Source organism: Podarcis erhardii (assembly GCF_964252035.2).
Source record: "Podarcis erhardii genome assembly, chromosome: 17".
Taxonomy (NCBI): Eukaryota; Metazoa; Chordata; class Lepidosauria; order Squamata; family Lacertidae; genus Podarcis; species Podarcis erhardii.
Genome location: NC_138515.1, coordinates 35,190,810 through 35,217,469, shown reverse-complemented (window position 1 = coordinate 35,217,469; position 26,660 = coordinate 35,190,810). Strand labels below are relative to the sequence as shown.

Genomic DNA, 26,660 nt, shown 5'->3' with positions numbered 1-26,660 from the left:
GAAAATAATTATTTAGAAAAAGCAGTTCCTTGCAAAAGGGGTTCTTTCACCTCTGCTCCCTGTGAGCGCATGCTGAGCATGGGTTAAATTCTACCCAGTTTTGCTGCATGCAAGTCCCAGGGGGAGGAGTGTTTACCCAAGGATACTTGCCAGTGCAAAAGATACACAAAGCATGTCATGGCTGAAGAGAGTTTCTGATGGACAGTGACTGGATTTAATACGGCCTTCAGTCCTATTTCTCAACCTTCCCAGACATATGCTCTAAGTATTCGAGTCCTGTGCATATGAGTATCTAGTGTTCTTTGCTTAAATGCAAAAACTCAATTAAATATCCACCAGGTTTTTAATTTTTTATTATTGTGCTTAGCAACATCATTTATTTTCAATGTCGGCTTTCCAAATCTCTTCCCATTTCCCTCGCTTATTTTTTACACAACTCGTTACAGCTCATAGATATTTTGGGTAGGGGGTCCCTTAGCAACAGGATGAAATCAACGTCATAGCATCAGCAAGAGTATTGTTCAGTAAGCTGGAATGCTGATGTTTTCATTGCTTATAAGCCTTTGATTCTTAAATTATTTTTCCAAATCCACCTCAGCGCAACCATTCTTCTAGGGGGTGGAAGCACAGGTTCATAAAACTTTCAGAACACAGAAAAAACATGGGTTTGCATTCAACCAAGTCATGCTCAGAGGAGACCCCTTGGAAATAAATAAACTTAACTTGTTCATTGACTTCAGTGGGCCTACTCTGGGTAGCACTTGGATGGATATAACCCCATTTTATGGGGCAGCCTATTCCACGATGCTGTTGCCTATCCAGTGAAATCATTGCACTCTGTCCAAAAGATCTCAGGTTCTTTCCAGAGGTCTGGAAAGAGATCCTTCTGCATATGTTCAGAAGCACTTGAAGTGGAGCAGTCTTGGCGATTTATGTGCTCCAAAACTTGATTTTGTTAGCAAAAGTATCTGTTGCGGTAACAGGAATGTTGCAGTAAAAGCGTTTTCGTTCTTTTTCCATAGTCTCTAGTTGGCAAGTGGTGGTCAGTCGTAGTGAAGATTCTTTACAAAGCCGCCTCCAAATCTTTTCCTCTCTGGGAAGCTAGGAATCTGTTAGACAAAAAACCTTACATTAGAATTGGTTTTTACCAGTCCTTTTCAACCAGTGTGCCGCGAATGATGGTCAGGGATGCCACAGGCAACAATGGCCTCTGCCCCTCTTTCCTTCCCTCCCTCTTCTGATCCTTCTTGCATCTCTGCCCCCCATAGACTTGCAAGGCTGTTTGTTGCAGCAACTCTGGCTTCCAGCTCTGCAGGCGAATGGTGCCTCTGGGAGGCTCCTCTCTTGGGGCGGGGGGAGGGGGGAGGGCAACCCAGAGACATGAGGCAGTAGCAGCGGCTGCCCGGAGGACTCCCAAGTAGAGGGGAGAGGAGAGGAGGTTGAGGGAACACTTCATAAAGGAGGGTGTTCAAAAAGGGGTGAGGGGTTGCTGGTGCTGCAGGCTAGGGGTGACATAAGGGGTGCCGCAGAAGGAAAGTAGTTGGTCAAGGGAGCTGTGGACTCAAAATGGCTGAAAATCTCTGGATATACAATAGTGGCAGAAGTACCTGGCATTGCCCGGGAATTTTTAGAAACAAAAAAATACTGCCTTTTGCAATTTCAGAACCACTTGAAGCATCCATTGCATTGAGGTATTTCAACTGATTTTGTTTGATGTGTTCATTGCAAACAGCTGAAAATCTGTAAATTTTGATAATAACCCTGATTTGCAATGGGGGTTGAATAATTTCGACTGCAACTCTATGACGACATAACTACCATTACCAGACATTACCTTCTGCAGACATTTTGAGACATACCTACTTGCTTTCCTTCCCAGCTCTTTGCTGAGGAGATTAAAAATTAAGCAAAGCAGAGGCTTTATCTCATTGGTGAGTTTTGCAATGACTTGGATTACATCAGTGCTTGTCCTTTTGACATCTCTTCCAATTTTTTCCCCTTTGCCAAAGCTTTCAAAATTTTAACTGTTAAGGAGAGAGCACACATACCTGGTTACCATCTCGTAAGTAGTACCTCTTCTCTATGACCTGAAACAAAAATAAAAAGGGAAGAGTGAGTGTTGTGCATTGGTTTATACAACAGATTTTGTGGCGGCCCAATTGGTTTAAATAAGGATGTTTCCATACGGTGCCATTGCCCAGCCTGGCTGAGCACAATGAAATTCACACAGCATTGCAGCCTGAAACTGGTTACAATCTATGGGAAAGACTGAAGTACCATGGGACTTTTTCTATAAAAAGAAGAAAGACTTTTAAACACAGGCAGTAGAAGGGCTTCTCAATGAGAAGGTATTTTTCTCCCTCCAAAAGATTGCCCTGGATTTTTTCTGGGGCATTCTGGGAAGAACTGTCGAGAAAAATCCGGTTTGATGTTGAAGTCAGGATATCTGTATTAACTTTGCAGCTTCAACATCGTAAGCCAGCACAAGAGGCTTGGGCCAAGAGGAGAAACAAATCTCAAGGACTCCTGCCTTCCTGCAGTGGTTGGGGAGAGTTGGCTTCCATGGGGTGTTGGCGAGGGAATGGAGAGTTGGACCTCCTCCACCATCTGCTGGCTCCTGCTTCCTCTGGCAAGACCACTGCCATCCAGCCAACCTGAAGGGAGAGGCGCTGTTCTTTTTTATATAACTTTTATTAAATTTTATGTTTTACAATTTAAAAGACTCATGTTAACATCCTTAAAATATCAATGACTGCCCTTCTTCTCTTTCCATAGTTCATTTTGCATATCCCTGCATATTTTACAAAAACTAAACCATTCAGTATTCCATTATTGCATCCATCCAACTTATTTACACTGATGAATTTATCTTAATGCTGCCAGCGTTTTCACGTGTACACAATTCCCCCCCATATATTCAATAGACATTTCCCAATCTTCTCTAAACACATGTTCTTCTTGTTCTCTTATTCTATATGTTAGGTCTGCAAGCTGCACATATTCCATCAGCTTAAGTTGCCCTTCTTCTTTGGTTGGGACCTTGCTCATTTCCCATTTTGGGGCTAAGGAAACACGGGCCACAGTAGCAGCATGCATAAATAAGTTTAAGTGAAGTCTGCTGCAACCGGATTTCTTATGAACAGTGCCAATCCTGAATGTACTGGATTTATGACCATTATGCTCATTTGCCTTCAGTAGCAGTAAAGCTCAGCTGAATGAAATGCCTCTTTGGGAATCCTGCAATGTGTTGTAAATTTTTACTCGGCTAACTATACACTGGAATCTGCTCTGGATCAATATTGAGTAGAATTTCAATGACACCTCATTGCCTTCTGTATACAGCTGCTGCATAGTCAGACAGGCAGAAAAATCTCAGAGCCTTAATTTAAAACCCAGAAATAGGCTGAATCAGAAATGGGTGACTTCTTGCCTGTAGCCTTTTTCTGCATTACAAAAAGTGCTTCTTGTATGTTCTCTTATCCTGCATTATTTCCTGGCGCTACCTGAACTCTTCATCTCCAGTCTTGTTAATCTGCCTATTTATCACTTGTCCAGTGTGCCTGAACTGCTCTCACAGAATACAGCTCTCCCTGACCACGAATTTTTAGGTCCTCAACAGGTTGTCTCAGCCTGACCTGCTCAGTTACTGGAATCTGTTCAAGCAGCTGTAAAGGAAATTCAGTGGCCTATGCAATTCACATCAGGCTACTCAAGGCTAATGCTCTTCACTTTCTATGCTGCAAAAATGAAAAAGCAATAGATATGCAGTACTTGAAAGACTCACCTTGTCAAAGAATCTGCTAAGCTTCACAGCATTGGAGGAGCCTGCAGCCAGGTAGCGAGGATTGGTGCAGTCCTGAAAACATCAACAGGTAACTTTCTCTTGAGAGTCATTGAAAGCACAATCCTTAACAAGCACATGAGTTCTGAACTGCAAGACATAATCCTGTGCTCAATAGGGCTGGGCAATATATTGTCCAAAACAGGTTTGAAGTCCATATTGTGATAATGATTTCATAACGTTTGACCTGGCAATATATATAGATTGTGTGTGTGTGTGTGTGTGTGTGCGCGCGCGCGTGCGCTATGCAAAAATCACAACGTGGGGAAAACCGTGAAGCCAGCCAGTGCCTCTAAATAGCTCCATCCTTATTGCAGACATCATGATATATCAGTATATCACGATGTTTAGCTGATGATATATCACAATGTTGAAAACCAAATATCACCAACCCTAGGGCTCAAACTGAAGCAATAGCTGTGTATTAGAGTCAGTTCACACAAGGGAATTTTTTATGTGGACAATCAATTTCACGTAGAAAGACAGGAATCAACCAGTCATGCCCAAGCTTGGTAGCCAACAATTATTTCTATTAGCCACTGAGAATATAACAGAGATGTCCTTGACCACCTGAAGAGTGCTGCTCACTTTCCACTGACCAAATGAAGCCTGTCTTGCCACTTACAAAATTAATAAAAAGAACAAGTAACATCTTTTCTCCACAAGTTCATGTCCTTGAGCATCTATGTCCTGAATGAGGTAACTCTGCCCTTGAAGGACCAGGTGCGCAGCCTGGGAGTCAATTTGGACTCACAGCTGTCCATGGAGGCACAGGTTAAATCTGTGTCCAGGGCAGCTGTTTACCAGCTCCATCTGGAACGCAGGCAGAGACCCTACTTGCCCACAGACTGTCTCGCCAGAGTGGTGCATGCTCTAGTTATCTCCCGCTTGGACTACTGCAATGCGCTCTACGTGGGGCTACCTTTGAAGGTGACCAGAAACTACAACTAATCCAGAATGCGGCAGCTAGACTGGTGACTGGAAGTGGCCGCCGAGACCACATAACACCGGTCTTCAGAGACCTGCACTGGCTCCCAGTATGTTTCTGAGCACAATTCAAAGTGTTGGTGCTGAAAGCCCTAAATGGCCTTGATCCAGTATACCTGAAGTAGCGTCTCCACCTTCATCGTTCTGCCCGGACGCTGAGATCCAGCTCCGAGGACCTTCTGGTGGTTCCCTCCCTGCGAGAAGTGAGGTTACAGGGAACCAGGACGAGGGCTTTCTGGGTAGTGGCGACCACACTGTGGAACGCCCTCCCACCAGATGTCAAAGAAATAAACAACTACAGTGGTACCTCGGGTTAAGTACTTAATTCGTTCCGGAGGTCCGTACTTAACCTGAAAGTGTTCTTAACCTGAAGCACCACTTTAGCTAATGGCCCCCCCCCGCTGCTGCTGCACCGCCAGAGCCCGATTTCTGTTCTCACCCCGAAGCAAAGTTCTTAACCTGAAGCACTATTTCTGGGTTAGTGGAGTCTGTAACCTGAAGCGTCTGTAACCCGAGGTACCACTGTATCTGACTTTTAGAAGATACCTGAAGGCAACCCTGTTTGGGGAAGTTTTTAAGGTTTGATGTTTTATCGTGTTTTGAATATTCTGTTGGGAGCTGCCCAGACTGGCTGGGGAAACCAAGCCAGGTAGGCAGGGTATAAATAATAATAATAATAATAATAATAATGATGATAATAATAATAACTGAAACCCTCCCCTCACTTACCTAGTTCCACACTTTTCTGGAAAAATACAAACTCCCTCTCCCCCAAATCCAGCTCTGCTTCCCCATACAAGCCGGGTCTTCATTCAGTGCACTCCACCTCATTTGTGCCTGAGCACAGCCTAACAGAGTTTTGTTTTCAGCAACAGGCTAAAAGGGTTTCCCCCACAGGATAAATCTACTCTAGGTTTTTCTGGCAGTCTAATTTAGTTGCTGTAATGGAACCTCTCTCCTGGCCTCCAGCTCCTGCTGCAACCAATGCTGTCAATAATTAGGCTGCCGCTATTAAAACTGACAGAGATGCAGACTGATTATCATTCTTTAACAATAGCAAATTCTCTGAATTATTTGAAGTATGCGATGCATACTATTCTGGTTAACTCTGTAACGTTTGCGTAACTGATCTGCAGATTGCATAAACACAATAAATCTGATTTGGAAAAAAAAAAGTATTCATGCCCTTTTTCGTATATATATATAAAATCTTAATCCAAATTGGCAAAAATAAGGTACAAAATACCAACCAGATTAATTTCTTCTGCACTGAAATCCTCAGCAAGGAAAGCAGTTCTGGTCAAGACATCGCTGCGTTTCACTTCTGGAATCTGGTCCAGCTTGGTCCCTATGACAAGCAGCGGGATCTGGTTATCCGCAAACTGCTCACGGTCATAGTCCCTACACAAGAAAAAGAGGATGTGTGTGTCAGTAAACAATATTTTCCACTGGTCATTAAAGACACTAATATTAATTGGGAGGGAAGCACTTGAAAAGTCTAGTGAAGCAGCAGCAGATGTAGAACGTTTTTTCATATGTGATGGACTTGTTAAAGTGTAAAAGAGTATTGGGAAATGATCCATAATGAATCGAAAAAAATGTTTAAAAGTACTTTCCCCCCCCAAACCAGAGTCCTTCCTGTTGGGGATAATTCAGACTGAAATTAGGTACTGCACTCAAAACACCTGAGGTTTGCAACAAACACAACAAATTTAATTACAAGTACTGAAGCATCATCTGGAAAACTGCCTGGAGTGTTCAAGAACACACCAGGTTCCCTCAGTCTCTGAGGGCAGATCATTCAAAGGGTCCCACCGCTTTTATGGATTGCTGTTAAACAATATAAAGATAAAGAGCAAGGGCCTGCTCTTCAACACACATTCTGGAAAAGGGGAGAGACGCTCTCAACTTATCTCATCCCTCCATCACATCTGCCATGATTGTCAGGTCCTCTGCACACTCACCCATTGGTCACCAGCACTCCTGATGGAGCCACATCTCTGTTGAGAGCTTCCAAGGACCACCGATACAGGTTCTGGGAGGACTTCTTGTTTGTTAAGTCATGTACTAAAATTATGCCTAAATAAGTACAAGGCCATTCGTAAATACAATGACTTCTTCCAAACACCGTCTAAATTATGTTGAAAGACATTGCAGGGTGAGAACACAAGGCAAAGTTGAAAGAACTGCATAACTAGTTTCACATACCCAAGGTAGTTTGGGTGTTTTGGTTTCCTGTACAGCACCCTATGCAATTTGCTTTTGAAATCAAAGGGAGTCTCCAATTTACTGCCCTTGATTATTCTCTTTTCTATTGTTCCAAGCCCTCTCCTACAGGAAAATGGGGTTACATGCTTCCCTCGCGCCACTCACTATGGACTCCCTCTCAGAATTCCCTTTGATCAATGCAGGAATTTTGAAAGCCATTTTATTTAAGAGATGTTGCAACTTATGGAGATACCGTAAATCTTATACCACCCCTTTCCATCCCCAGCCAGATAGTTTCAAAAGAACATTGCTACACATGTTGAGGAATCTAGTCCCTAAACAGGAAAGACAATACATGTTAACTATTTAATATATCCTGGTAAGTGTTCTTCTCCTTCAGAGTTGGTGTTGTACATTTGGTTCTTTTCAACCATAAAACTCCATGAACACAAATTATAAAAGGACCAGAGCTCCAAAGGGCCTTGTGCTTTTAGACCCCAGTCTCTCAGTATGTGTGGCGTTGTGGGCACTGTGGCAGAGGGTTGCCACAAATTTAATCTGTTTGCAAACTTGTGTCTACCGGGTTACAAATAGGCACCATGAACACCTTTACACCCAGAAAATGATTTCAAAAAGCAATTTTAAGCAGATTTGCCAGAATGTACATGTATATGGTATCTACAAAAGTAAAACATTTTCTTATCTAAATTCAGCCGAGTAAGGAACCCTGCTTTGATATCAGAATCTCTCCCTTGCAGTACTTCTGGAATAGGTTCTGCATGAACCAAGTTCACAGGTGTTCTCATAGAATGAAAGTAATAGGAAACAGATCTTAAAACCTGCATACATTACCGTTAACTGAGTTGTAGAACACAACACGTGTGCTTTTTACACTACTGGCACTCCCCACTGAACCCCCAACATCCCATAATTCAATATAATAAGTCTTCTCTTCTGGGGTTCCTTCTTTGTAGTCATGAATCTGAAAAGGAAAAACCAAGAGTGCCACGTATGTAGAACAAGGCAATACAGATTTCTACTTGAAGGCACATGGTTTGGTTACAAACAATCAATCTATTGCTGTGCCTTTTGTAATGGTTTCGTCCATAAAAATAAATACAAGATTCGTTTTCGTATTATCCTTACAATTACTTTATATGGGGTCATTAGCATTCATAGCACTTTGCCGCTCCTCCAAGGGGCTTCGTGAAAAAGGTGGGTTTTGGAGAGGGGTTTAAGAGTATGAGAACTGACATGCTGGATCAAAATCCATCTGGTCCGACATTCAGCTTCCACTAGCAGCTAGCTACCAAAAGCTCAAGAACCAGGGGCACGACGATGACAGCTGTCCTCTCTTTTGGCTCCAGCATTTGGTAAAATAGGTAAAGGGACCCCTGACCATTAGGTCCAGTCGTGGCTGACTCTGGGGTTGTGGTGCTCATCTCGCTTTACTGGCTGAGGGGGTCATGTGGCCAGCATGACTAAGCCGCTTCTGGCGAACCAGAGCAGCACATGGAAACGCCGTTTACCTTCCCGCCGGAGCGGTACCTATTTATCTACTTGCACTTTGACGTGCTTTTGAACTGCTAGGTTGGCAGGAGCAGGGACCGAGCAACGGGAGCTCAGCCCGTCGCGGGGATTCGAACCGCCAACCTTCTGCTCAGCAAGCCCTAGGCTCAGTGGTTTAGACCACAGCGCCACCCGCGTCCCATATATAGAGTGTATGTGTGTGTGTGTGTGTGTGTGTATCATTTTCAGATTAAAGTTTTACAATTACATATCCAACATACAACATAAAAACAAGATTCCAAAGACTCTCCTGGACTTCCCTCCTCCCCTTTGTGGGTCCTATTGTTAATCATTTCCTCCTGTACCTTTTATGATAATCCAAATCTTTTATATCTCCATTATGTCCAAAATTCACCATTATACTACAAGTGTTATTCCAATCCTCCTAACAGTTTTAGCTGTTTACAATGGTTTTTAAGATAAATTCTAATTTTTCCCCATCACAAAACCATGGTCTACTAGCTTTTCAGCAGTTTGGGAAAAAATTGGTGCGCCCATAACTTTTGTGGGCTTATTTACAAATCTGCATTACTTTATCTACACTGGAGGCTGGATTGAAAACAGATCAACCTACTAATGTTTACCTGCTTCAGAACTAAGATTTCTTGCTCCCTACTGCAATAGCCTATTGTTTTACAATTCCCTTTGCAACCTGATTAGATGATTTTACTTTGCCAATAAGCCTTCAGAATTTCCCTCGTCTTTGAAGTGAAATACCACCAAACAATAGAAATTTATAGTTCCACCTACTCGGACATCAACGGAGCAGCCTACAGTCCAAGACGGGTTTCCCAACATCTGATTGTGACATAAGAGGTGAACAAGCGAAGACTTCCCCACACCTGCAAAAAAAGGCTTCATAGTAAGTGAAACATCACTGCCTTTCTTGTAATTTTTCTGTGTAGTTTAAATTAAAGAGGAACAAGTAGATTTTGAAACTCCTAGTAGGATAGCCCTTAGAGCAGCCTTCCCCAGCCCTGGGTCTCCAGTTGTCCTGTACCTTTCATACCATTTACCTGCAGGGTGAGAACTAGAGATGGGAAGGCCGGGGGGGGGGGCTGGAAAAATTGGGGGGAAAGCCAGGTTTTTTCGAAATGGAAAAAAAATAGCTTTGGAAAAATACCTGGTTGATTTCCCTATTTCCCCGGTTCTTTCCCAGGCCTTTCCATCTCTAGTGAGGACCAAAGGAGGGTGATGTGTCCCCCACCAGAGGCACTACCCTTCTCCCTAACACCCATTAAAGGTAAAGGACCCCTGACAGCTAAGTCCAGTTGTGAATGACTCTGGGATTGCGGTGTTCATCTCGCTTTACTGGCCAAGGGAGCCGACGTTTGTCCGCAGACAGTTTTCCCAGGTCATGTGGCCAGCATGACTAAGCCGCCTCTGGCGAGCCAGAGCAGCACACGGAAATGCTGCATACCTTCCTGCTGGAGCGGTACCTATTTATCTACTTGCACTTTGAGGTGCTTTCGAACTGCTAGGTTGGCAGGCGCTGGGACCGAGAAATGGGAGCTCAACCCATGGCGGGGATTCAAACCGCCGATCTTCTGATCGGCAAGCCCAAGGCTCTGTGGTTTAACCCACAGCGCCACCAGCGTCCCTAACACCCATTACATCTATATTATTATGAATTATTACTATTATTATTATATACAGTGGTACCTCGGGTTAAGAACTTAATTCGTTCTGGAGGTCCATTCTTAACCTGAAACTGTTCTTAACCTGAAGCACCACTTTAGCTAATGGGGCCTCCTGCTGCTGCTGCGCCGCCACTGCATGATTTCTGTTCTTATCCTGAAGCAAAGTTCTTAACCCGAGGTACCATTTCTCATATCCACTCATTCAAATATAATCTAGCACTTCTTCCAAAAAATTTTATATTTTCTTTAGTCTCACTTATCATCAAATTTAAATCTAATTTAGTGGTGGCCAATTTTTTATAATCTAGCATCCTTCTTAACATTCAACCAAATTACAATGTTTTTGTAGATACATCTTAAATTTCTTCCAGTCTTCCTCCATCTTCTCTTCTCCCAGGTCTCGGATTCTGCCAGTCATCTCGGCCAGTTGCATATAGTCCATCAGCTGCATCTGCCACTCTTCCAGTGTGGGTAGATCTTGAGTTTTCCAGTTTTTTGCGATGAGTATCCTTGCTGCCGTTGTTGCATACATAAAGAATGTTCGGTCCTTCTTTAGCACCTTCTGGCCGACAATACCCAGGAGGAAGGCCTCTGGTTTCTTAGTGAAGGTATACTTAAATACCTTTTTCAACTCATTATATATCATTTCCCAGAAGGCCTTCACCCTAGGGCATGTCCACCAGAGGTGAAAGAATGTTCCTTCATTTTCTTTACATTTCCAACATTTATTATCAGACGAATGGTATATTTTGGCAAGTTTAACTGGGGTCATGTACCATCTATATATCATTTTCATTACATTTTCCTTCAGAGCATTACATGCGGTGAAGTTCAGCCCAGTGGTCCACAACCTTTCCCAATCCTCAAACATAATGTTATGCCCAATGTCCTGCGCCCACTTTATCATAGCCGATTTAACCATTTCGTCTTGTGTATTCCATTTTAACAGCAAGTTATACATTCTAGATAGTACCTTAGTCTTTGGTTCTAACAATTCTGTTTCTGTTTCTAACTTCGATTTCTCCACCTGGAACCCTAACTTTTTGTCATTTTTAAAAACTTCTTTAATCTGAGCGTAATGTAACCAGTCTCGCACCTTATCCTTCATTTTCTCCAAACTCTGCAATTTCCAATTGTCTCCATCTTTTTCTAATATTTCCCAATATTTTGGCCATTTGGCCTCCATATTGGGTCTTTTTCGGGCCTTAGCTTCCAGAGGTGAAAGCCACCTTGGAGTTTTATTTTCCAATAAGTCTTTATATTTTGTCCAGACATTGAACACTGCTTTCCTGACAATATGGTTCTTAAAGGCCTTATTGATCTTAACTTTGTCATACCATAAGTATGCATGCCAACCAAAAGCATTGTTCCAGTATACCGCACGATTTCTGTTCTGATCCTGAAGCAAAGTTCTGAACCCGAGGTACTATTTCTGGGTTAGCGGAGTCTGTAACCTGAAGCGTCTGTAACCCGAGTGTTATGTACTGAGTCGAATAGGATCCAAACTGCAGCAGTCTGATTGGTCCTAGAACAATAGGATTCAGAATGCAGCAGTCTGATTGGTCCTAGAACAATGCAGCAGTCTGATTGGTTGGCAGGAACCACCCAATCATGCTCCAGATAGAAGTGAATCCACAACCTGATTGGCTTACAGTAGAATTCCGGAATTAGCCAATCATGTGCAGCCCATTGTGTAAATAATGTATATAAAGCAGATACTTTGAGGGGACTTTCATTCATTCCCCCTCACAACTATGAGCTGAATAAAGAGCAAGAAATCACTTGGCGACTCTGAGTCTATTTCACCGAGGTCCCACTGTATTATGAATTATTACTATTATTATTCTATACACCCGGAGTGTTGGGAAGCCACTTCCTCCCCGCCCCCCCCCCCGCAGCCTGAGGTCCACTCTGCGGCTTTTCCTTCCCTCTCCCCCTTCCTGCCCTCACCTGCCCTCGCCCCCCCCCCCGCCCCCCGCTCACCTGAGTCCCCCAAGACCAGCACCTTCACCCTCTCCAAAGCCGCCATCTCCCCTTCTCCCCCTGAGTGACGCGCCCGCCAGCCAATAGCAGCTCCCGCTTCCCGCTGTCAGTTACGCTCTCCCAGGTAGGCAAGCCCGTCGCCCTTCGTCTCTTTCTCCCTATTGGCTGGCAGCTGCGCCGCTCGCCCCGCCCCGCCCCAGCTTTCGCGCTCCTCATTGGCTCTCGGAGGCGAGCGAGGCGGGCCGCTCCGCGAGACTCGACCGTTGCCTCACCTTTCGCCGGCGTCGCGCGGCAGTGACGCGGCTGCGCCGGCGACGGCCTCGCTCGCCCACTTGGTGCGGCCTGGCGGCGGCGGCGGCGAAAAACCTGACTTGTCCGGGGCTCCTCGCAGGTCAGTCGAAGCGGCCCTCGGGGGGGGGGGGGAGAGGCCGAATCCCCGCAAGCCTTCGCCCCCCCACCCCGGCGCGCGCTTATGACGTCCCACACCCCCATTCTGCCCCCTCAGCCTCCGGGGTGCCCTTAGCAGCGGGAACATCCCTTGGTCCCATAGCCAGACCAGAGATGGGGAGGCCTGGGGGGAAACCCGGGAAAATGGGGGGGGGGACCAGGATTTTTCGGGGGGGAAACGGGGGGGGGGACTGGATTTCCACCCAATTTTCCCGGTTTTCCCCAGGCCTTCCTATCCACCCCGGGCGGCTCTCCACAGAAGACCAGAAACACAACAAAACTTCAAACATTAAAAACTTTCCTAAACAGTTGCCAGTCTTTTTGGTGAGGTTTTTCTAATTTCTCCACATGAAATTTAAAATCTCAAATGAAAGGTGGAGAAATAGTGAAGAGTATGCAGTAGAAGTAAAAAAGAGAAATTATATCAGATTCTAGGATGTAATTTTGTGCCTGTTCAAGTAGAAACGGGGGGATTCCCCCACCCCGTAACTGATACGTAAGCCCATAGAAAATAGAAAGCCCAAGTAGAAACTTGTTGAACTTTATACTTTATTAGGCACTATGTGAGGGGGATGGGGAAAAGATGAAGATTTATCGAAAGAAAATCAGAAGAAGATGGTTTGAAAGCCAGAGGAGTGTGGTATGATCGACAATCCCCTGGAAGTTTGGGAAAAGGGCAGAGAAGATGATGATTTGTCCAGGAGAAGATCCATGAATACCATAGTGAGAGCACTTCTAATGAAACTAGATTGAAGAGGATCAAAGAGAATTGAATAACAAGCAGGAAAGGCAGTGTAGCTAGAAGAGGTGGGTATGACTGGAAAAACTTGGTTCAGCTGAGTAATGAGGAGATGTAGCTTATGGTAAAAAAAAAAAAACAACTTTGTCCTCGAGTATGGAGGCAGGAAATACAGAGAAACAGATGAGATTCGTATTACATGTTATTAATCTTTTTCTACAAGATTGAAAGATCTGGATGGGAGGAGTGGTTAAGAGGGTTGTGATGGAGTTACATAGCCTTGAATATATGTAGATAACTCCATCTGCCCACAAAGCCAGTAAAACAAGATTAACTTGAATGATGTGTCTGGCAAAAGGTTGAATAGATGTGAATAATAGGCTGTTGCTTATTTAGATAATTGGCCATTGCTGGCACTACTTTGTACTAAAAGGCAATTTCAACTTAATTTGATCACATAGCCAAATTAAGGCTGCTTACCTAGGAGGAAGTCCCACTGAACTCAGTTGGGCTGAGAAGACAACTACAGAGTTGCATTGTAAGCCTGCAGATATGTCTCCCTTTTCATCTTAAAATCAAAAATTTCTGCAGATAAGGCAAAATTGCACCTAACTTTATCTTTGTTGGGTGGAATATTCTTGAACACCCAGCACAAAGAAGCATAATTCAAAAACACTGGCCCCATTACAGGTAGTATAATTGTTTTTGAGATTTCATTTCTTGGTACGGATTTAAAACCCATCTGTGTTGACTGGTGGTGTGTATCTACCATTTTATGGTAAACCCAGTGCAATGACAGTGGCAATACTGTTGCTAACTGGTAAGGGGAACACATAGTTGTGGCAATCAAAATTATTGGGCCACGGAGCTCATTTTTATAATTTCCTTCTATTGTGTTTGCAGACTTGATATGACAGACCCAGATGTTCTCACGGAAGTCCCAGCTGCTCTGAAGCGCCTTGCCAAGTATGTAGTACGTGGCTTCTATGGCACTGAACATTCTTTGGCCCTGGACATTCTAATTCGGAATCCATGTGTGAAAGAGGAGGACATGTTGGAATTGCTGAAGTTTGACCGGAAGCAGCTCCGAGCTGTTCTCAACACTCTGAAAGGGGACAAGTTCATCAAATGCAGGATGAGAGTGGAGACAGCCTCAGACGGCAAGACCACCCGGCACAACTTCTATTTCATCAATTACCGCCTGCTGGTCAATGTTGTGAAGTATAAACTAGACCACATGAGGAGGAGGATTGAGACGGATGAAAGAGATTCCACCAACCGAGCCTCCTTCAGATGTCCGATTTGCTTTAGCACCTTCACAGATTTAGAGGCAAACCAGTTGTTTGATCCCATGACAGGTAAGGCACAAGCATTCAGTTCATAAGCAACCCAACTGGGTTGGACAAATTTTTGGTGCCTTACCTGAGCAGGTGGAAGCTAATGTGGGAACAAACCACCTAACTTGGTTAGTCCATGTGATTGATCCATGTTAACAGATATTACCCTGGTGGTGGGGATATGTGGCTCAGAAGCATGGAAGCATCTTACAGGCTTCATGTTGCCTATGTCTGGCTGAAGGAGGTGAAAAAGCCTTCTGGAATTAAGTCTTAAATGCATCATTCCAATATCATTGTGCTTTTTTTCTTTTGGTATTCTGAGGGAAGTGTTTTTAATAATAAATTATTCTACTTAAAATGCTACTTAGTTGTATCTCTCTTACTTCATAGCAGCTTCTCTTCTTAGGACTTTTTCGCTGCACCTTTTGTGAGACTGAAGTGGAGGAAGATGAATCGGCAATGCCCAAAAAGGATGCACGGACGCTTGTGGCACGGTTTAACGAACAGATAGAACCTATCTACGCACTCCTCCGCGAGACTGAGGATGTTAACCTAGCCTACGAATTACTTGAACCTGAGCCTATGGAGATTCTCGCGCTGAAACAGAGGTGGGCTTGGGGTACTGAACCTTCTGCACCTGGTACTGGTCTGTTGACATTCAAACATCATTTTGGTGTAGGATATGTTAGGACTGCTCATGTGGTCCAGTCTTTCTTTGCACAACCTGCTGTGTGAAGAATCAGGATGCAGCTAAGGGGAAAGGAGACAGACCGCTGAAGAAGTAGAACTCTGTAGTGTGGCACGTAAGATTAGTTTCTTAGCAATATGTATTACCAATCACTTTGTCTGTTAGGACACTGGGATTGCTTAAGCTCATACAGTGAGAACACAGCAGTCAAATTCCTATGGGTAGCTAATTTTTTAAGCGAAGCCTTAAGTTAGGGTGGCTAACCTTTTTTTTAATTTTTTTTTTTGAGAGCAGCATTTACCCTTCACTAATCCTCCAGGGGAAAGTATGGCCTCCTCACACCCACATTATGTTCCACACGACCCTCACTGTTGTCAGCTGATCAGCAGATTGCTTCCTCTCTGTTCATCAGTCTGGTGACTGAGGAGTGGACAATTCCCATTCCCATTACGCTGCTAAACTCCACCCACCCTAGTTCTGTCTACCTTATTTGTTTAGTTATTTCTGTTTCCACAACCCATGTTGGTGAGGCCTTGGGGTCTGAAAATGCTGGGGGTGTGGGGGTGTGGGTGTGGGTGTGGCTGGATCAGGCCCCTGAACTGAAGCTTAGTCACTCTGCCCTAAGTGTTTGAAACTAGACTCTTCAGGAAAAAAGAGCAACAAAAACATAACACTTGCTTTAACAACACAGCTGATATAAAGGTGTCCATAATCCAATAACTTGTTCCAAGAAGAGATGCTAACCATTCGTCGTCTAACGTTATAATTTTTCTCAAGACGCTTATGCCCAATTGATTTATATATAACAACTGCAAATATATTATGGCCCAATTCTTAGTTAAAAGTTCAGAATCCTGTTGGAAGATGATACTGTCCACTTGTTACAGATTACATTGCTGATATATTAAATTAGGGCTTATCCCTACACATGACGCAAGACTAGGTGATAGAAGCCTGAGGTGATAAAATGGATTGTACCAGGCCTAATGTCCCACCCATGCACATGTAACAAACCTCAAACTGCCTGAAGGTTTAAGAAACAAAACCCCAAATACATCAGAAGAGAGGTACTAGCCCAGACTGCTCCTTGGCTGTACCAATTTATACTCAGAGGTAAATTAGTTTAACATATAGGAACTTACAGGAATCCTTCACCTATAGTCTGAAGTGATACTGGCTGTTATATCACCTCAGAACTCTTCCAACTCTCTCTGCTGTGTGTGTTTAGAACAGACTTTTATTTAGACAATATATGCCTATCCCTAATGGTTCCATTGTTTGTCTTTATAGGGTGGCGCTCCTCTTCATAATCCAACATTAATAAACCTATAGTGATACTTATATCCCCCAGTTGAAATTTCCAGAAATTCCTGAGATAATGACACTGCTGTGAAATCTGCATGGTTTATGGGATCATTCTATTTATTTGATTGCATTGATTAATCCCCCCGCAAAGCAATGTTCTGAGAGCCACAAATCTAGTAAAACACCAAAATCACAGTGCAGAACTCTTATGAAACAAACAATCCACATCAGAGCAGAAGCTAAAAAAAATTTCAACCATAATCACACCTTCTAATAACAGAGCCACAATTTTTTCCTTGTAGATCTAAAATGTAGAACGCTGTAAGTGTGATTTAACAGGTCAATTTATTTAAATGAGTGGAAATACCTGTGTTAGCAAAGTGTTGTGTTTTGTGGACTGGGATGTGGATGGCACTGTGGTCTAAACCACTGAGCCTCTTGGGCTTGCCGATCAGAAGGTCAGCGGTTCGAATCCCCATGACAGGGCGTCCCAGCTCCTGCCAACCTAGCAGTTCAAAAGCATGCCCGTGCAAGTAGATAAATAGGTACCGCTGTGGCGGGAAGGTAAACTGTGTTTCTGTGCACTCTGGCTTCTGTCACGGTATCCCGTTGGGCCAGAAGCAGTTTAATCATGCTGGCTACATGACCTGGAAAGCTGTCTGCGGACAAACACTGACTCCCTCAGCCTGAAAGCGAGATGAGCACTGCAACCCCATAGTCGCCCTTGACTGGACATAACTGTCCAGGGGTCCCTTACCTTTTTTTTAACCTGTGTTTTATTATTGTCTATAGCAAGGAGCGGGCTGCCGGTGCTTTGGCAAACAGCAGTCTATCAAGTGGGCAGCACAGGGAAGCCTGGTCTACAAAGGGACCCTCTTATGAGGACTTGTATACCCAGAATGTGATCATCAGCATGGAGGACCAAGAGGATCTGCATCAGCCAGCTAATGAAGGGAAGCCGCCTAGAGAGAGACCGGTTTGGCTGCGTGAGAGCACAGTGCAAGGGGCTTACGATCCTGATGAAGTGAAAGAAGGTAAGAAAGCTAAAAGGCAGTGATTCATGAACAGGTAACCTCAGTACTTGATTACTGCAACGCCCATTATATGGATCTACCCTTGTGCGTGTTGGAAGCTCCACCTGGTGCAAGATGCTGCAACTAGACTCTTGATGGGAACAGACCCTCGCCAGTACATATCAATCCATCAATCCTATCAATCAAATCTTTATTACGGTCATAGACCAGCACAAGGAGGGTGGGGTACGATCGTTTAAAATCTGTAAAACGTTTTGGTTGAGCTAAAATTATTAAAAACAGATGGTATATATAAAAGACTATAGGAATCTAAAAGAAACTAAAAGAGTCTAAAAGAAAGGTTGGGAGCATTAAACGAATGTGAAAGTGCATAAAACATTATGATTACCAATTTACAAAGCACTCTGATATGGTAAAGGTAAAGGGACCCCTGACCATTAGGTCCAGTCATGACCGACTCGGGTTGCGGCGCTCATCTGGCTTTATTGGCCGAGGGAGCCGACGTGCAGCTTCCGGGTCATGTGGCCAGCAGGACTAAGCCGCCTCTGGTGAACCAGAGCAGCACACGGAAACACCCTTTACCTTACCACCTTACCTATTTATCTACTCGCACTTTGACGTGCTTTCAAACTGCTAGGTTGGCAGGAGCAGGGACCAAGCAATGGGAGCTCACCCCGTCACAGGGATTTGAACCGCCAACCTTCTGATCAGCAAGTCCTAGGCTCTGTGGTTTAACCCACAGCGCCACCTGCGTCCCTCACTCTGATATGAGTGTTCATTAAATCTAGTTTTTGGTACTGGTCATCATCCGACAAATTTTGAACGCTGCTGTGCAGAACCTGGCAACGTTGTATGTTATAGCAGGGCTGGTAACTAAAAGTAGCAGAGAGGTATAGAATTGTCCTGTTAGCCCTGGATACTTAGGGAGTAGTGGGGAGATGAGGCTAATACGAATGTCTCTATAAAATAGCCACTGGAGAAGCACATGCTCTATTGTTTCTATTTGTCCAGAATTACAGGGGCATTCTCTCTCTGAGTAAGCAACGCCAGTACATAACCTCAGAGCTTTAAAGCTTGCACTGGCTGCCCATGTTATGGAGGCGGGTTTAATGCTCTCATATTAATTTCCAAGGTCCTTAGCAACTTGGGTTTATGATATCTCAAGGAGCGCCTGATCCCTCATACCCCTGCCCATTCATGGAGATCTTTGGAGAAATTAGCTGAATGGCTCAAAACTACTGGAAGATGTGCCTTCAGTGTTGTGGGCCCAAGCCTGTGGAGCTCCCTCTCAAGTGAGATTAGATAAGCAAATTCCTTACTGAACTGCAGGCACGTAACAAAGACTTCCTTATTTCAGTAGACATTTTAAAGTACACTTTGAAATTCTGAGTATTAAGCAATATATCAATATCGGAAATTTAAACAGATCTGGGAGAAATAAAGAAGTGAAAGTGCGTAATTCAGAATGGGGAAGTGTGTGCTCTACATATTTGTGCACATGCGGACACACTGTCTTAGTTCTTACTCCTGTTAAAGTAGCTGCCTTCTCAGACACATGTAAAAAGTGTGATTAGTTTACGCTCCTTAGAACATTTACACCAGGCATAGGCAAACTCGGCCCTCCAGATGTTTTGGGCTACAACTCCCATCATCCCTGACCGCTGGTCCTGTTAGCTAGGGATGATGGGAGTTGTATCCCAAAACATTTGGAGGGCCAAGTTTGCCTATGCCTGATTTACACTGTTTGTTTTCTAACACTGAAGTCTCAGTGACAGATGCTCTGCCCCATGTTGATTTTTAGAACTAAAGTTTTTTGGAAGGTTGAGTTCCAGAAGGCTTAGTTCATTGCAGCAAAACTAGCAATGTCTTGTGGGACATCTGTAGGACTTAAAATTGACATGATGTTTTCAGAAAGCTTGGAAGCAATTTATGCACATTATCTTACTGTAATTCTCACTACAACCATTTCAAGTAGCCTGGTACTATGATCCCTATATTTCCCATTGGGATGTGGGGTCAGACTGAGCAACTGGGTTGCAGAAGGCTGACTGATTCATGATCAAGGTGAGATTCAAGGCACGATTTTTCTTATTTATAATGCAATCTCATAGCTGCATTATACCAGCTTGCCTTAGAAACCAAAATGTTGGTTGTGGCATTGCACTTCTTAGTGTAACCACACCTTTGTGGGGTTTAATCCATCCCCAGTTTCACAGGTTTACCTCATTTCCTAACTGGGAATGGAAAGAGGACTGAAGATACCTCTTCTCTGCCATGTTGTTTTTTCTATGTACAGAGAAATCTCTCATAGAAAAACATTCAGATATTCATCTTCCCACCCCCACCTTTGAAATTACATAGTGCAAGAAAAGGTACACCACTTTGCTCAGTTTATAGCAGGGGTCAGCAAGGCTTATCGGGCATGGGCCAGATCACTCCCACAGAGATCCTCTGTGGGCCAGACTGGCACAGCGCGATGCTGGAAATCGCTTCTGCGCATGCCCAGACCCCGGAAATCACACCTGAGCCTCTTGGGCTTGCTGATCAAAAGGTCAGTGGTTCAGATCCCCGCAACAGGGTGAGCTCCCATTGCTCTGTCCCAGCTCCTGCCAACCTAGCAGTTCGAAAAGCTTGCCAGTGCAAGTAGATAAATAGGTACCGCTCCGGCGGGAAGGTAAATGGTGTTTCTGTTTGCTCTAGTTTCCATCACGGTGTCTTGTTGCACCAGAAGTGGATTAGTCATGGTGGCCACATGACCCGGATAGCTGTCCGTGGACAAACGCTGTCTCCCTTGGCCTGAAAGTGAGATGAGTGCCGCAACCCCAGAGTCTCCTTTGACTGGAATTCATCGTCCAGGGGTCCTTTACCTTTTACCTTTAGTATCGCAGCAGTAGCATGTAAAATTGCTTCCATTGTTTTCTTGCAGGTGGTCAAGATGCAGATATGTTACAGGAAGGTGAAGAGGGTCAGGCTGCCCTAGACAATAACGAGGAGGTGATGCAGGCTCTGCTCATCCACGAGAAGAAAACCCCCTCTGCCTCTGTAGCTGCCATGGGAGGTATTGCCCCATTATCTGCCACCAATGCCAGTGACTCTGAGAGCGAGACGAGCGAATCCGATGAGGACTCCCCTCCCCACGTCGCCCCAGCTGCAACAACACTCTATGGGCTGACAGAGGAAGATGATGATGATGAGTTTGAGGTGGTGACGGAAGACCCCACTGTCATGGTGGCGGGACGCCCATTTTATTATAGTCAAGTAACCCAACGACCTGAGCTGGTGGCCCAAATGACTCTGGAGGAGAAAGACCAGTACATTGCGATGGGCCAGCGGATGTTTGAGGACATGTTTGATTAGCTCCCTTCTGCTTGTGTGCAGCATTGATAGATGATAGTCACCTGGAAATTCTGGAACAGAGCAAAATACTGAATTATATTCCCATACATTCTTAGTTAATTCAACTGTTCTTTAGATTTACACAGAAAATGCCACATGAGTAATCGGACAGATAGAGAGGCGGCCAGCCAAAGATGTATGAGAGAGTGAGAGCTTGCTGGGCAATCTGGATTCCCTTCCTCACATATTTGTGTGCAGAGCTACACTTAGACTGAAAGTTTCCAGATCCATTCATTTCCATGTACTTAATAATTGTTTGCTTTGGATCTGGGAAATAGGAATGCCCTTTTGGTTGCTTGTTTTTCTGTCCTGAAAGGGGGTTGTAGAAGGCATTGTACTGAGTTTCCTAGATTCTGAGTCAGTGATAGCATCTCCTCTGAAAACAATATCTAAAGCTGGTTGCTTCAGAACTGCATATGATCTGCTTGTAACTACTTAATGCTCTGCATACTTAAGATATGGGTATTTTTTATTTCTTACACCCAGACAAGCAGGATATATCTTTTGTTCCCCATGTACCATTTTCTTATAGATCCTATCGTTTCTAAAATAGATCTATAGCTGCAGAGAACATATGTACAATCATGTTAATTAATAGATAGTAAGCCACCACAGTGGTTGAAATAGCTTCTTGGAAAAGAGGCACACTGGAGACAGGTAGACATTTTGGTTATTGCTGACTCGGAAGAAGTTGTCACAGCCTCAAAGAGCATGGTGAATTTTACAGTCTTGTAAAACTTGTCATTTTTGAAATTTATTTTCCAGGTCAGTGATTTTATTTCTTTGCTAACATGGGCGGATTCCTGGCTTTTCATGCGATCACTTCACCTGCAGTGCTATAATTTTCAAATGAGTGGACTTGACTTCAAAATGTAAATTACCTTCAGCCCCTACTTCCAGAAGTGCTCTTATACTTCCCATTGTATGTCATAATCTAAAGATGGGCCAAAACTGTCAAAACATATTTTCCCCCATGCTGGATAGTCCATGTTGAATGAAAAACACTCGTCTCCATTCTTGGACTCTGCCCCCAAAAAGTGATTTTGCCTAAGTTAAGACTCGGGCTGGGGATATTTTAATTTGGCACAAACCCAAAAGGTTTTCTCGATTTTAAATGATTATGCAGAACTTTGTTGTGTGTCAGTATTTAGCACAGAACAGTCTATTTTATATATGCAGCAGTGCCTACACAAGCAAAGCCGATCTTGTAATGTTTTATGTTTTAAAAACATTTACAGCTTTTAAAAATCATTGTTTTTCTTATTTGGCATTATAGTAGAGCTAAGTGGTAAAAGAACTGTGTATTTTAAAACTTTAGCATCTGCCACACATGCTCTTTTAATTTACTGAAATGGTACACGTTATCGGTCCCTTAAAATGTAAAGCCGTTGTATACTGACCCTCTATGTTTTGTTAGTCTGTGAAGTTTCTCTTAAGATTTTATCTTTGGAAATTTTGATAGGTAATAGACACACCATCTTTAAACTATGGTCTAAATTTTTATTCCCTCTTAAAATAAAAAGGCACAAACAACATGTTCCACTGGTTTTTCATTGATTAATAAACAAATCAGAGCAGCTTGCTTTTTTCTTTTTTAGCTTAATGGGATAATACTTGTTGAAGAGTTCTTGGCTCTCTTGTAGGTCTTCCTACACAATGTCACAGTCTGCCTTTTGTATTCCTCTGCTAGATAAAACACCTTGTTTTGCCAGTATAAGACAAAGTCAGTCAATCATAGTAGGCTTTGGATTGTAATACCATGTTGCATGTAGACTTGCTAGGTAACTTGGGCCTCGTTGCTGCTGGCTGGCTCATTTGCAGTGCAGTGGGGAAATCCACCCAGATGGGCGGGGTTTTATTTATTTAATGGTGCCATGGCCTGGCAATTGGAAACAATAGCTTGTCTACCCCACCTCTACCCCAGGTGAGGAGAAGATGACGACGTGCAAAAGCCCAAGGGATCACCAAACCATGGTTTAGCATTGCAACTGCATTAAAACTCTTGCATTACAGATGAGATCTGAAGCATAATTGTTGTATGAAGTAAGAAGTAGATTGTGAAGCTCTTTGAATGGTAAAACTATCTGTGTCTCAAGGATGTTTTAGACAAGGAATGTCTTTGGTATGTGGATCCATGAAGAAACAAATATTATTTCCAACTGCCTTTATTCCTCCACATTTCCAATGCTGTCTTAGATTGGACTATATGACACTCAGTACTATGAAATTCCATCCAAGAAGAGTTTTCAGAATGGTCCTGCCTTCCTTAGGGAAGTACGGTAGTTTGTTACAGTTCTTTTAACCTGCATGTCCAATGGGATTTACTCTCACGTTTGTGTGCCTGGGTCATAACCTAAGAGCCTATAGATGTTTACTGAGAGATAATTGGGTTCACTCCCAACATATAGTGCACATAGAATTGCAGACTAATACTGCAGATAAATGAAGCAAGTTGTTACAGACTGGTTGCATTTATGAGTCTTGACATTCTAATTTTAACTAATTTCTTTTGGGCATCTGGTGTCCCAAAGGCCCAGGCAGGGTAAGTTATAATCTAAAAATGAATAATTAAAATATTTCCAGCAGTCAGACTTCCTTGAATATGTCTGAGCTGGGTTTCAAGGAGACTAAGAGAAAAAAATGCTTCGCTGGTTCTCGGAAATCTAGTTCTATAACACAGGAAGCTATTTTGTCTGGAAATGTCAAGTTCTTCTGCCCTGTTTTAAAAATCTCTTCTCAGGAACCAAGCCCCCACACACATATGTTTCGCTTTCTGAAATATGATTCATGCTGCTCTTGGATAGGCTTCATCGTGTTGCCTTCACGCGGTGACAGCAATCTGTGCACTGCTACCAAGTTTGCTGTAGCATTCGTACAATAGGCTATTGTTGGGTGGAGTGGCAGGGAGGATACGCTCAGGATTGTGGCAATATATAACAGATGCTAACATGCAGGTGCTGCTGTATTCAAGGTTCTCTTTGCCGCCCCCTCCTCACTACTTGCGTAAGGTAATGGAGTATAATACCAGCACAAACTCCTCATCGTTAAGCTTAAAGCTCTCATCATCATCATTTTTATTTGTATGCCGCCATTCTACAGTTTAAAAAACAATGCTCAAGGCAGCTTACAGCATAACAAGATTTACATAATTACAAAAGTCATAAACAATAAATAGGTAAAGGTAAAGGGACCCCTGGCCATTAGGTCCAATCGTGGCCGACTCTGGGGTTGCGGCGCTCATCTCGCTTTACTGGCCAAGGGAGCCGGCGTACAGCTTCCGGGTCATGTGGCCAGCAGGACTAAGCTGCTTCTGGCGAACCAGAGCAGTGCACGGAAACGCCGTTTACCTTCCCGACGGAGCGGTACCTATTTATCTACTTGCACTTTGAGGTGCTTTTGAACTGCTAGGTTGGCAGGAGCAGGGACCGAGCAATGGGAGCTCACCCAGTCACGGGGATTCGAACCGCTGACCTTCTGATCGGCAAGTCCTAGGCTCTGTGGTTTAACCCACAGCGCCACCCGTGTCCCTTTTAAACAATAAATAAACCACATAAAAAAATACACAACCAAATGGGAAACAATTTCCACATAAATCAAAATCTAAAACAAAGAATACAGCATTAATAGCACAGTTTAAAATGACATTGGTAAAAAATAACAGCAATTTAAACAAAAACAAAACGGAGCCCTCTCTGCCCAGCAGCAGCAGCAGCGACAGCAGTCCTTTATAGAGCCCATCAGGCCCCACCCTGGCCAGGTGGTGAGTGGCAGGACTGGGGCCCTCAGGCGCTGAGCAGGGGAGTCCTCCTGGGTGGTCATGCCCTTGGGTCATGCCTACTCGAGTGTAGGCCGAGTTCTTGACAGGCCCACCCTATCTTTCATAGGTTTTCCTGAACATTTATGCCCCACTTTGCCATCTGAAATGTTACTACAGTGGTGCCTTGGTTCTCAAAAGTAATCCATTCTGGAAGTCAAACAGTCTTCTGAACAGTCCAGAAGACAAACAGTCTTCTGAAACATTCAGAAAACAAGGCGCTACTTCCGATTGGCTGCAGGAGCTTCCTGCACTCAAGCGGAAGCTGCGTTGGATGTTTGACTTCCAAAAAACGTTCACAAACCAGAACACTTACTTCCGGGTTTGTGGCGTTCGGGAGCCAATGTGTTAGTCAATTAAGCCCTTCCAAGAACCAATGTTCCACTGTATTGCTATTTAATGCATTAGTTGCTTAGCACAGGGCAGTCTGGGAGAGTTACAATCCAGTTAAGAAAAGACAACATGGTTAAAATAACCCAACCGCCATCTAATTTAAACACCATCTAATTTTAGCATAAAATATTATCTTCTGCAAGGGAGGAGGGAAAGCTGTTCAGCAACCCAAAGTTGCACTAACATAAAGCCTTGAATCAGCTGGACCAAATGTCGAGTTTTAATCTGGCACCTAAAATATGTCAGTGTCAGCAACAGACATGCGCCACTCATAATGAGCGTGGACATTGCCTTCCACCATACCTTCTGTGTTGATTGAGGATACCTGGAGTTCAGTTCAAAATATCTAGAGGGCATTGGCAAAGGCTGCCTTATTCTGACTCCCGGTGATCCATCTATAACCCAGTCACTGGCAGCATTTCTGCATCACCCCAGGTAAGTCTTTTCACAATCTGACACCTGAAGCTGGAGGCAAGAGCTTGCTGTCCTTTTAGCTAGAGCGACTAGGGACAGAATCCGATACAGGGGTACCTTGATTCTCAAACTTCATCCGTTCCGGAAGTCCAAAGCGTTCCAAAACCAAGGTGCGCTTTCCCATAGAAAGTAATGCAAAATGGATTAATCCGTTCCAGACTTTGAAAAACAACCCCTAAAACAGCAATTTAACATGAATTTTACTATCTAACGAGACCAGTGATCCATAAAATGAAAGCAATAAACAATGTACTGCAGTCACACAATCAGTAGCTGAACTGGGTTCCACACAGTCACAAAAACAGAACAAAAAAGCCGCAAAAACCAAAACACAAATAGCAAAAACAGACAGACCTCAGCATAACACTGAAAACAGAAGTGTGGCACTCAACACGGAAGCATAACACTAAAAACGGAGTGCGTTGGGCTTTCAAAAATGTTCACAAACCGGAACACTTCTGGGTTTGCAGTGTTTGGGTTCCAAGTTGTTTGAGTACCAAGGCGTTTGAGAACCAAGGTACCACTGTATTTTGCATGGTTTCATTTGAAGAATTAGGTATTCTTCCGAGCCCAAGGGGAAGGTGGAAATTTGTTTTGGCACTGAGTTCCAACTCACTTGGCAGCCCAGTAATCAAAGAGCTGTCTTCTCCAGGAGAGTGGGCATAGAATAGGTGGCATAAAAATTGTTTGCTAAGGAACCTGAGCTAGGGAATCTTGAAGAGGGTTCTCAAATTTGTGTAGAAGGAACATAGATCACTCATGATGTTCAGTAAATTGCAATTTTTCAATAATCCCCCCTTTCTTT

The 26,660-nt window shown here is 43.7% G+C and overlaps 2 protein-coding genes across 4 annotated transcripts; one reads left to right on the top strand and one right to left on the bottom strand.

Moving 5' to 3' along the window:
• Positions 1-336: 336 nt before the first annotated feature.
• On the bottom strand, positions 337-12,362 carry RABL3 (RAB, member of RAS oncogene family like 3). 2 transcript variants are annotated; one of them, XM_081845627.1, is made up of 8 exons: positions 12,229-12,362; positions 9,356-9,447; positions 7,889-8,018; positions 6,793-6,907; positions 6,079-6,229; positions 3,785-3,856; positions 2,049-2,087; positions 337-1,109 (listed from the first exon to the last, which is right to left on the bottom strand). In XM_081845627.1, the coding sequence occupies exons 1-8, from the start codon at positions 12,272-12,274 to the stop codon at positions 1,044-1,046; spliced, it is 711 nt and encodes a 236-aa protein (XP_081701753.1). In that variant the 5' UTR covers positions 12,275-12,362; the 3' UTR covers positions 337-1,043. The 2 variants fall into 2 exon arrangements, with proteins under 2 accessions (XP_081701753.1, XP_081701754.1); XM_081845628.1 differs by lacking the exons at positions 337-1,109; positions 2,049-2,087 and having other exon boundaries at positions 3,824-3,931.
• A 156-nt stretch (positions 12,363-12,518) lies between these two features.
• GTF2E1 (general transcription factor IIE subunit 1) lies at positions 12,519-22,719 on the top strand. 2 transcript variants are annotated; one of them, XM_081845928.1, is made up of 6 exons: positions 12,527-12,619; positions 13,232-13,482; positions 14,318-14,772; positions 15,158-15,359; positions 17,537-17,778; positions 20,705-22,719. In XM_081845928.1, exons 3-6 carry the CDS (start codon positions 14,325-14,327, stop codon positions 21,133-21,135), a joined length of 1,323 nt encoding a protein of 440 aa, XP_081702054.1. In that variant the 5' UTR covers positions 12,527-12,619; positions 13,232-13,482; positions 14,318-14,324; the 3' UTR covers positions 21,136-22,719. The 2 variants fall into 2 exon arrangements, with proteins under 2 accessions (XP_081702055.1, XP_081702054.1); XM_081845929.1 differs by lacking the exon at positions 13,232-13,482 and having other exon boundaries at positions 12,519-12,619.
• The last annotated feature ends 3,941 nt before the right edge of the window (positions 22,720-26,660 follow it).

Bases quoted from the DNA above. Each gene is read 5' to 3' on its own strand.
- RABL3 (XM_081845627.1), bottom strand. From the start codon at position 12,274: ATGGCGGCTTTGGAGAGGGTGAAGGTGCTGGTCTTGGGGGACTCAG. The intron at 6,230-6,792 runs GTGAGTGTGCAG...TTTCTTGTGTAG, and splicing joins GGAGTGCTGGTGACCAATGG to GGACTATGACCGTGAGCAGT. The intron at 3,857-6,078 runs GTTGGTATTTTG...TGATGTTTTCAG, and splicing joins GTGCAGAAGAAATTAATCTG to GACTGCACCAATCCTCGCTA.
- GTF2E1 (XM_081845929.1), top strand. From the start codon at position 14,325: ATGACAGACCCAGATGTTCTCACGGAAGTCCCAGCTGCTCTGAAGCGC. The intron at 14,773-15,157 runs GTAAGGCACAAG...TTCTCTTCTTAG, and splicing joins GTTGTTTGATCCCATGACAG to GACTTTTTCGCTGCACCTTT. The intron at 15,360-17,536 runs GTGGGCTTGGGG...TATTGTCTATAG, and splicing joins ATTCTCGCGCTGAAACAGAG to CAAGGAGCGGGCTGCCGGTG.